The sequence below is a fragment of the Rhinolophus ferrumequinum genome, chromosome 18 (genome assembly GCF_004115265.2).
Source record: "Rhinolophus ferrumequinum isolate MPI-CBG mRhiFer1 chromosome 18, mRhiFer1_v1.p, whole genome shotgun sequence".
In the NCBI taxonomy this organism is placed as follows: Eukaryota; Metazoa; Chordata; class Mammalia; order Chiroptera; family Rhinolophidae; genus Rhinolophus; species Rhinolophus ferrumequinum.
Genome location: NC_046301.1, coordinates 28821191 through 28831848, shown reverse-complemented (window position 1 = coordinate 28831848; position 10658 = coordinate 28821191). Strand labels below are relative to the sequence as shown.

The 10658-nt window shown below is 46.1% G+C and overlaps 1 protein-coding gene across 3 annotated transcripts in view; it reads right to left on the bottom strand.

Moving 5' to 3' along the window:
* Positions 1-7957: 7957 nt before the first annotated feature.
* LOC117038035 (L-gulonolactone oxidase) overlaps positions 7958-10658 on the bottom strand; it is a 28807-nt gene continuing 26106 nt past the window's right edge. For 2 of the 3 annotated variants that reach the window (XM_033134630.1, XM_033134632.1), the window contains one exon: positions 9003-9547. In XM_033134630.1, the coding sequence (XP_032990521.1) occupies positions 9196-9547 (352 nt within the window). In that variant the 3' untranslated portion in view covers positions 9003-9195. The other variant, XM_033134631.1, reaches the window with a different exon arrangement.

Below are 10658 nucleotides of genomic sequence, written 5' to 3'. Positions count from 1 at the left end.
TCCCTGTGGCACCTTCTTAACTGGCATTGTTTGTCCACAGTCAAACCATAAAACTTTTATATATTTCCCTTGACCATGGGAATTTCTCCTCTCTCTGCCAGGGTTTTTCCTGAAGACTGTTGGCTCAATCTGAAATATAGCTGGGCTGCAGTACCCCAATGCTGCCAGCAGGTGGCCCTGACTAACCACGGTGCTTACTTCAACATTAAATCAGCAAGCTTTTTAACTTCTGAATACATAGCTATGATTTTCGACGGTGTGAGGGGTTAGTGCTCATAACCCAGTTCGTTCAATGGTCAACTCTATTCTCTAATTATAAAATTCTGTTCATCAAATATACTTCAAATGGAAAGAATTTCTGGCTGCATCCCAACTTTGTAACGAAGTCCACATGTAAATTACCTAATAACCTAAGAATATTCTTAGGTCACCCTCCCTCATCTCTCTCTTTTAAGTTATAAGCACCTCTGCCACACAAGCAACAAATTCTAAAGCTTAGTTTATGTCCAAAGGAGCTAGTATTTCTATCAAGGAAATTCAGAGTAAAGTTAACATGATTTCTTTAATGTTATACATAAATTGGGGTTATGGATTCAGAAGGCATTTGTTAAAATGACCATCATTGTAAATTATATATTACATGAATGTCACACAGCATGTTTCAAAAACTATTTTCTGTTTTCCATTGTTGTGTTGCTAGATTCTGGCAATCATTGTATCCAGTTGTTGCTTCTTTTTATGCAACCCTCTTTAAAGTCTCCTAGATTAGCACCCGAAAAGACAGAGCCTAAAGCTGACTCTGAGGTTCCCTGGGACCTTCTCTCCCTCCTTTTCCCCCCTTTGCACAGTGGTCTGGTTTGAGGGTCCTCGGATATCCCTCCATCCCTGACAGAAGCTCCAGCCTAAGGCACTAGAAGCAGCGCACCAGATCACCAAGGTGCAGGGATGAGATGTGGGTAATTCTGGCAGGGGACTGGATAATGAGCTCCTGGTTTCTGGTTTCTAGGATTCTTATGGCAAAGTGGGAGCAGGCCTTGATATTCTGAGAAGAGAGGGTTTGCCATCTGCCTGGGTGGCACCAGCCCTGCTGTGAGCCCCTATGTTGATACTTGATAGGCCTCTGCCAGAAAACTGTAATAAGATATAATCTCTGATGACTAAAGGGTGAACTGACATGGAGTTGTGCAGTGTGCGGCTTGCGCAACTGTAGCCAGCAGTCATGGGCTAACGAAAGTGCTCTATCACTTGGGCCAACTGAGTCCTGTAATTCCAGTAGGTCCCCACAATTGCCTTCAAGGCAGGGGTTATTTACCCTACATTACAACAACTTTCAGGAGTAGCCTTCATTAGAGAAGAGTCGTGTGAGTGTGACCGGAAAGGCCTGGATGGCAGAAGAGAAGACCCACCCCCAGTTCCTTGTGGCCCACACAGGCTATCGAAAGGGACCTCTGTTTGTCTGTCCTTCACTGTGAAGTAGCAGGGAATGGGGGAGGGGTGGGAGCCAGGAAACTGTGCACGTGTGTGAAAAACAGAGCTGACCACCCAGTGGTGGGGCGGGGGCGACGGAAAGACCATTTGGTTCAGACTTTCCTCTCCCAAAGGGCCTCCAATTAGGCTTTTGACATCATCTCCACAGGGGTGAGACTATGATCACAGAGTCACACTGACAGGATTGAAGGAAAGTGTTCACCATATAACAGTACCCAATGACACCATCATCCTGTCTGGAGGAAACCACCTGGCAGTTGGAAAACAAACCACAATTTCAATAATTCTGTTTGGGGATTTTCTGGAAATGTCTGGGCCTTTCTTGGCCTCTGGAAGGCCCTGCCATGGGGCAAAGAAAGCCAATGTAAAAACTAAAATAAGCCAGACATTTAGTGCAGCTTTGCTCAGACACTGCCTTCTAGTTTTTCCCCTGTAGGACATGGGCTCCTCAAAGACCCTTGGGGATTTGGGTACTTGTAGCAATTTCTGGTCTAGGTCACCAGATCAAACAAGACTACTCTGACCCCAGGTAACCTCAGAAGAGCTTGACCAGGGAGAGAGGAGGACAGAGCCGGCCCAAGCCTCCTTCCTACTGTGGGGGGCTTAGAATGGAAGGGAGAGTGAGAGGTAGAGTGTGTGCCCCTCACCTCCACCCCTCCTTCTCCAATGGGGGCGGGGAAGAGCTTTGATTTGGACATGAGACTGATGGTCCAAAGTAAACTGTTTGTTAACTGTGATGTTTTCACAGAAAAAACAATCTGCTTGAGATATTATCAAGTGATGGGAACCGTGGTCAGAATGACTAAAATGGTTTCAAGTTTGTGCCTCCAAATGAGTTCAAACTCCACAACAAACAGATCCCAGGAGCTCTTTACCACAGTTAATCATGAGGTTCAGCTGTGAAGTATACCCGCGAGAGGTAATGAGAATCACGCTGTAGAAATAACAGGGGTCATTTCTTTGCAGGTACTCAGCTGGTAAGTGGCAGAGTTGGGATCGAACCCAGGTCTGATTCCAGGGTTCTCGAGGTCCTCACTGCCAACTTTTCGTGCCCAATGTTTCCCACCTCAGCATCCTAGCCAGATTCAGCATTTGCCTGCTATATTCTAGCTGTAATAAAATAGCTTGGCAAACCCAGGATGTATTAGATAATTCAAAAGACAACACAAAAAGGACTTGGGTCTGCAGAGTTTACTAGTAGAACTAACAGCTATTAAATCAATCGCTATGATAATAGTAAATGCCAGACCACATGGAACGGATTTACAAAGTTAATAATGAACTTGCTGTTTGCATCGGAGGTACTGTCAACTGCTCGGTCATAATCCTCCTAGATTATCACATTGCTCAATGCAGGGTGGGCAACAGCGGAGTTTGCCCAGCAACTCCTGCCCACCTCCACCACGGAGGGCTCACCAATGCTCAACAGTTGCCTTCAGCCCCGTTCATATTTATGTATATAAAATCATAGAAATTGAAATCATAGGAAATTACTGACAATATCAAAGGAAGCTGTTCATTCTCCAAATTCAAACCTGCACCCATCACCAGCCCACCTGCCCAGAGTGGCATCCTGCTATTACCTGGAGCACAGGACAACATTATCTCACTCGCTGTGAGGGCATTCATTTGTGGATGTCAAAAATGAAAACAAACCACAATTTCGATAATTCTGTTGGGGGATTTTCTGGAAATGTCTGGGCCTTTCTTGGCCTCTGGAAGGCCCTGCCATGGGGCAAAGAAAGCCAATGTAAAAACTAAAACAAGCCAGGGTCAGACATTTAGTGCAGCTTTGCTCAGACACTGCCTTCTAGTTTTCTCCCCTGTAGTGCATGGGTTCCTCGAAGACCCTTGGGATTTGGGTTCTTGTAGCTATTTTTCCAGCTTCCACTCCCCCCTTCTTGGAGTAGTCCCTGTCTTTGGTTTCATTTTAGTAACCGGAGACCTACAGGTATGATCTTTGTAGGGAATCCAGAGACAACCCTTCCAAATTTGAAACCTACTGTCAGATAGAGACCTTTTTCCTCTCAGCAGCTCCCTCTAGTGCTTCCATCAGGGTTTGCTCCCTTTTCTGTGGCATTTCTGGTCACTTAATAGCTTGGGACTAGCAGGCTGCACAGACAGGGTCTAGGTCGGAGGGGGCTGCTCTTTCCTTCTGTGTACTTCGGCTGCGTCCGCACAGCTACCACCAGGGGGCGACTTGAGTCACTGCTCTGGGGCTGAAGGCGGATGCCGACGTTTTGAGGACTAGTTCTGCTGCGCTCCCACTGATGGCGGCTTTGCTGCTCTCTCCCTCCAGTCAGCGCCACCTACCCACATCCCTTTATTTATCCTCTGGGCCCAGCTCAGGCAGATGGCCAGGTTGAAGGCCAGTTTGGGATTCTCCCCATGCAATGACACCTAGAAGTGAAGTAAGGGGGCCTTTAAATGTCCCTCATCTTTGCATTTTGGGAGGCTTTCTGAGTGGTGGTGCATCCCTCTGGTACCCTCAGAGCTCACCTGGATCCCTCCTTTTCGACTATGCACCTGTGGAGTGTAGGGGCCAGGGGGCTCCCCAGAGTGGAGAAGCTGCCCACAATTCATTTACTCTCTGTCATGCGGGGTCTCTGGTCCCGCTCCCCACCTAAGAACACAGGACATGGTGAGGCCAAAAAGGAACACCCACGGAGCCATAGATAGGGGAGCCATACCACTATAGTCTCGCTGGTGGCTGGGCCGGAGATACAGGAAGCAGGAGCCACACGATCCGCAACCCACCATCCGCTTCTCTGCCAACCAACCAACCTCACTTGCTAACTGCAATCCGCCCTGCTAAACGCACCTGCCGTGCTAACTACAATCCCCACTTGCCAGCTTAGCCACAGCAGTTGTATCAGTGGCTAATGGATAACCTGTAACAGTAACAGCTGGTGGCCAACTAGTCAGTTGATAGCCATTTACTACCGGAGCCAGCACCTTTCCGCGTGAGGCCGAGAGCCTGGAAACTGCTCGCTGGGACTCTGTCCCCACACTCTCCTTGGTGAAATTTGCATGTTTGCTTTTGGCTGGTGGTCTCCCACCCCAAATTCAACTTTGAGAAGCACTCATGGCCCAACGGCCCAATGCTATACTCCGATTTAGTGTCTCACTGGCCCAGGAAGACACCATTCCTCATCCTTCCATCCTAGTTCTTCTTAGATGCTGCTGGCAATCACTGTTCACTGTCAGAAGTCCAGTCTTAGAGCATGAGGCTCCAAGCCGCAGCACCACGATTTTCCAAGTCTCCTGAGATGAGGAGACTGTTGACCACAGGGGGCAGAGCTGGCTCATGCTACCTGAAGCTTAGACAGTTAGGCCAGCACTGGGAGCGAGGAGAAGACAGCCAGTGGGAACCTGGAACAGAACGAGTAAGGAGGAAGCGAGGGGGGAGAGAAAAAGGGATCCGTAGCAGGGCCGCCTTCAGGAGCCCAATTTATAGGCTCAGCACACACCGCTCAGCATCAAAAGGATTCTACAGTAAGAATTTCTGGGCAATGGTGACCTTCGGGCATCAAAAGATTCCAAATCAAAGGAAGAGTAAATTAAACTCATCAAAAGCCTGAACCAGAAAGGGTGTCTGCGTTCTCTGCTAGAAAGTCTATTTTCCAGAACATTCTTTTGCCTTAGCATTCTAGAAACTGAAGTTTTACTAAATTTCAAGGTTTCAGACTTAAGCCATTGCAATATGTCCCTTAATGTCTGTACTTCTCCCACTGGGGTAGGTCTGAGGTGCCAGAAGGACACGGAACAAACATGGCACTCCTTCCTAGAGCAGAAATGTTACTTAAAGATTTGGAAGAGGGGCGGATGGGTGGCTCAGTTGGTTAGAGCACGAGCTCTGGGCAAAGGGGCTGCCGGTTCGATTCCCACATGGGCCAACGAGCTGCGCCCTCCGCAACTAGTATGAAGTCAATGAGCTGCAGCTGAGCTCCTGGGCGGCCAGATGGCTCAGGTGGTTGAAGCGTGGGCTCTCAACCACAAGGTTGCCGGTTCAACTCCCCCAAGGGATGGTGGGCTGTGCCCCCTGCAACATAACGATGGCGACTGGAGCTGAGCTGCACCCTCCACAACTAAGATTGAAAGGACAACAACTTGACTTGGATGGAGCTGATGAGTCCTGGGAAAAACACACTATTTTCCCCCAATAAATAGCTCTGGAAATACACACTGTTTCCCAATAAAGTCCTGTTCCCCTTGCCCAATAAACTTAAAAAAAAAAAAGATTTGGAAGATAAAACGTAACTTTAAAAGTTTATAACACAATTACATAATGGAATAGAACACAAAATTCAGACATTTTAAAATTTAAATTTAAATTATCGAAAATACAGGGCTGTGAGACATACTTTGGTTGAAAACTTGAAGGCACTGCCTTTCCTAACTTGCTGTGTGATGTTGGACAAGTTTCTTCACTTCTCTCATCTATAGAACATGGGAGTGATTTGGACCCCATGATTTCCAAAGCCTCAAGATTTAGCCTGCCATGCTTATCTTTGCATTAACTTCACGAATCCATCTCTTTCCTTATACACAGTATCAGTCAGGGTCTTCCAGAGGAATAGAACCGAGTTATATATTTATATTAGATTTACTTCAAGGAATTGGCTCTATCTGACTTCCCAAGCCTAAAATTTGTAGGGCTGGGAATTCAGTCAGGAGTTCTTGAGGCAGAATGTATTCTTCCTCCAGAAACCTCAGTTTTCGCTTTTAAGACCTTTCAATTGATAGCACGAGGCCCACCCTCATTATCAAGGATAATTCCCTTTACTTCAAGTCAATTGATTGTAAGTGTTAACCACGTCTACAAAATACCTTCAGAGCAACACCTGGATTAGTGTTCAATGAAATAACTCAGTACTAGAGTCTAGTAAGTTAACACATAAAACTAATGGCCGCTCTTGGTGGTGGTGAGCAGGGTGGGTTTTGCAGGGGCACAACCTGGGCAGTGCTGAATTTAATGTTCTGCTCTCACCCTCTTGAAATTCTTAATTTTTTTGCACTGGGCCCTGCAAACTACACAGCTGGTCCTGCTGAAGGGTTAGTTCTTGCTCTCATGGCCATGGACTTGGGTCTTCTGGCTGAACCAGGCTACCCGAAGAAGTTCAGTCCAGGAGGGCTGGCCAGGCCTTCACACTAAATCATTTCCCTGACAACTTCATCACATTCTCCCTGGTAGCACTGTGTGACGTCCTAGGCACACCAGTTGTGTTTCCCTGATGTGCAGGGAAGACGAATTTCTTTTTTTTTTTATTGGGGTAAAAAATATATAATGAAACATTACCGTTTTCATCCTTTTTCATGGTACAGGTCAGTGGCATTAAGTACATTCACCTTGTTGTGAAAGCTTTACCACCACCATCCATTTCCAGAGCTTTTTCATCTTCCCAAACAGAAATTATCTATGAAACACGAACTCCCCATTCCCCCCGTCCTGCTTTCTGTCTCTATGAATTTGACATGCTAGCTACTTCATGTAAATGGCATCATACAGTAGTTGTCTTTTTGTAGTGGGCTTATTTCACTTACTATAAGATCTCAAGGTTCATCCATATTATAGCAGGTGTCAAAATTCCCTGTCTTCTTAAGACAGAGTAACATCCCACTGTATGTACAAAGCCACATTTTCTTTATCGAATCACCTGTCAGTTGATACTTGGTTTGCTTCTACCTGTTGGGTATTGTGAATGCTGCTGCTGTGGACACGGGTGTGCAAATATCTCCCCAAGTCCCTGCTTTCAGTTCTTCTACATGTATACCCAGAAGTGGAATTGCTGGATCACGTGGTAACCCTGTTTAATTTTTTGAGGAACCGACATACTGTTTTCCACAATGGCTGCTCCATTATATTACAATCTCACCAGCAATGTACAAGGATTCCAATTTCTCCATGTCCTTGACAACGCTTATTTTTTAAATTTTTTTTTTAATAGTGATCCCCATGGGTGTGACGTGGTATCTCACTGTGGTTTTATTTTGCATTTACTGAATGATTAGGGATGTTGAGCACCTTTTCATGTGCTTATTGGCCACTTGTATATCTTCTTTGCAGAAATGTCTATTCAAATCCTTTGCCCACTGGGTGTTTGTTTTGGTTGCTGTTGAGTTGTAAGACTTCTTCATATGTTCTGGATATTATCCTCTGATGGGATATATGATTAGAATATACGTTTCCTGAGGACTTGGCTCCCATGAGCCAACCTTACGACAAAAACCTGTTTTACGGCTTTAATTACCCAAAGCACTGGGCACCTTGTAGATGTTCAGCGAATAAGCCATGGAAGGATAGGCAGCAGGTCAGAGATGAATTGAAACTACGTTTGCAAAAGGAACACGAAGAGCATTTTCCAGGTTAGTCCAAGACCCATTGCCTCCGGAGGGAAGCCAGGGATTCAGTGAGCCCCAAAGGGTTACCTTGGACATAAAGAGGAGTGATCAGAGGGTGAACCAATGTTTGACCTTTATTAAAAAGAAGGCAAGGCGAGTCCCACTTCCCAAATATCCCCTGAAACAGACATGCTGAAGGTCAGGCTATGGAAGGTCAGATGGACAGGTGGACCCACGTGGGAGAGGGCAGTCCTAGGGCAGGGGGGCACTCACCTGAGCATTTGAAAGACCTCCCCAAGACTGAAAGGAAGCAGAGCACAGTATGCAAGACTTCAGTGCCCAAACAATATACCAATATGCCTTTTCCTAAGAGGGTTGGAGAGGGGACCCCTGGAGCTACAAACAGCCAGCTGATAGGTGGAATCTATGAATGACTGAATCCCTGAGCTCCTACACAAACATAACATTTTGGGGCTTCTTTCTCTCCTGGGAAAACAGGATGTGGTCATTGTAGGCTCAGGAAAAGGGGGTGCCACCTAGAGCTATAAATGGGGATTTGGGTGCTCTTCCTTGCATGGGTTGCTGTGATAAAGGATAAAGGAGGCAGGAGTTCCTGCCCAGAACCAGGCCCATCACTGCTGGTCAGAGCAGTCTGGGCTCTGTAGCAGAGCGCCCGGGGAAGATCTGTTTCCCATCAGGCCAGTGGGACACTGAGCCTTTAACCTCATGATAGGTCGCTCTTGGGGTGGATGGGGTCGCCTCGACTTGTTTTCTCTTTCTGTTTCAGTAGAACACCTTCTCCAGGTATGCATTCAGAAACATCCCAGTGGGATCCAGCTGTTCTCGGATGGCACAGAACTTCGGAAAGGCAGGATACATTTTCTCAAAGTCCTTCCGGGTGCAGTTGTGGGCCTTAGGAAGCAACCAGATACACCAGGCCTCATTCCCTGGAGCTGGCATTACAGTGGCACTGCAAACAGGCACCCCTGAGTCCAAATGTCTGCATGTGTGATACCCCTACCCCCAAGGACACACACACATGCATGCACAGGAATGCATATACCCATACCCCCAAGTGCGTACACACACACACACACACACACACACGACACATGCACGTACACATAATGTAGAGACCCAAACAGAAGGGAGCAAGTTCTGGGAAAGTAAAAACGAAAGGTGTTAAAATACAGCATTAACTCCCCATTCTCATTACCCTCAGGCAGTGTGACAGCAGAGATGTCTCTGGCTCCAATTTTACTGCTCATTAGTAAGTCCCATCACCTCTGAGGGACCCTCGGGTTCCTCTCTGTTAAATGGGCTCACTGACCCCTGCCTTACCCTGCTCATAGGGTTCTATGAGAATCAAATAAAGTGGAAGAGGAGGAATTTCTCTGAAAACTCTGAGGGAATTACAATCACTGGGCTGTTGGAACACGAATGCCGAAGAAAGCTGAGTCTGGTGGAGGGAGTCTCTCCTTCCCATGATTCGCTCAGCTCCACTTTCTCCAGCACCCGTCTAGGGCAGGCAGAGAAACAGCAAAGAGGGGCGCCCTCTGGAGGAACCCGTGGCTCATAGCAGCTGCCGGACTCACACGCCGGTGAGCTCCGACTGGGAAGCCCTACCTTGGCCCAGTGGGGCCTGCCTCCGACCTTCTTCATGATGGTCTCGTAGGCCAGCCAGTAGTCCAGCCGCGACACGTCCTTGCCGTAGGGCCTGGGGGTAGGGCAGAAGGAGGTGAGGCCCTGTTCTTGCCTGCACCACCCCACAGTTATCTGGCACCTTCTCTGAGTCACACCTGGAACTCGGCAGGTCGCTTGGAAATCAAGACGCAGCTCTGCCCCCAGGACAGGACAGCAATGCCCCAACAACTTGAGGGCTTTTGCTTATTGCTCGTCCCAGAAGGATTTGAAAAAGTTTGCATCCTCCAATATTTTTTAGTAAGCATCTGAAAGTTATTACAATTTTAAGTAATTTCAAAAACTGTGTATATATACACAATATATATATTATAATTATATTATGTATAATATAATTATATATTATTATGTAATTATAATTTTTGGATTTTTTTCTGCATTCTGGGATTCCCCACAACTGTGCATTCTTGAATTGTCCCTTGGGCATCCAATAAGCTTGGGGTTTTTATATACTGAAGAAATACACCATAAGATTAGGGCTGGGTGAGAGGTATGTTGTTCTTTTGCAAAATATATTATACTGAAAGAACTCATGGCAGGGCGGCTGGATGCCTCAGTTGGTTAGAGCGTGAGCTCTTAACAACAAGGTTGCCAGTTCGATTCCCACATGGGCCAGTGAGCTGCACCCTCCACAACTAGGTTGAAAACAACTACTTGGCATGGAGCTGATGGGTCCTGGAAAAACACACTGTTCCCCAATATTCCCCAATTAAAAAAAAAAATATATATATATATATAATTATATAATCTATAGAATATATTATATTATGTATAGATACACAAATATATATATATATATATATATATATATATATATATATCTCCTACTTCAGACATCTTTTTGACAAAACCTAGGAATTTCAGAATCACCTCATTCAATGTCTGGGAAGCGAGGCCATATAACCTAGTTTGTCACTCCTCACCACCCAACCCACAAGTCAAGTCAGACTTACTAACGGACAAAGGTTAAGTCAGAATTTTTAAAAATTAAAAAACAAAACAAAACATGTTAAGATGCATTCCCATGGCAACTTTTTCATTTCTGAATTTGGATTCACAGGTAGGGAGAAGATAAATAGACAGACAGACAGATGAGGTCTGAGCCTTGCCACATTTATCCCTACATG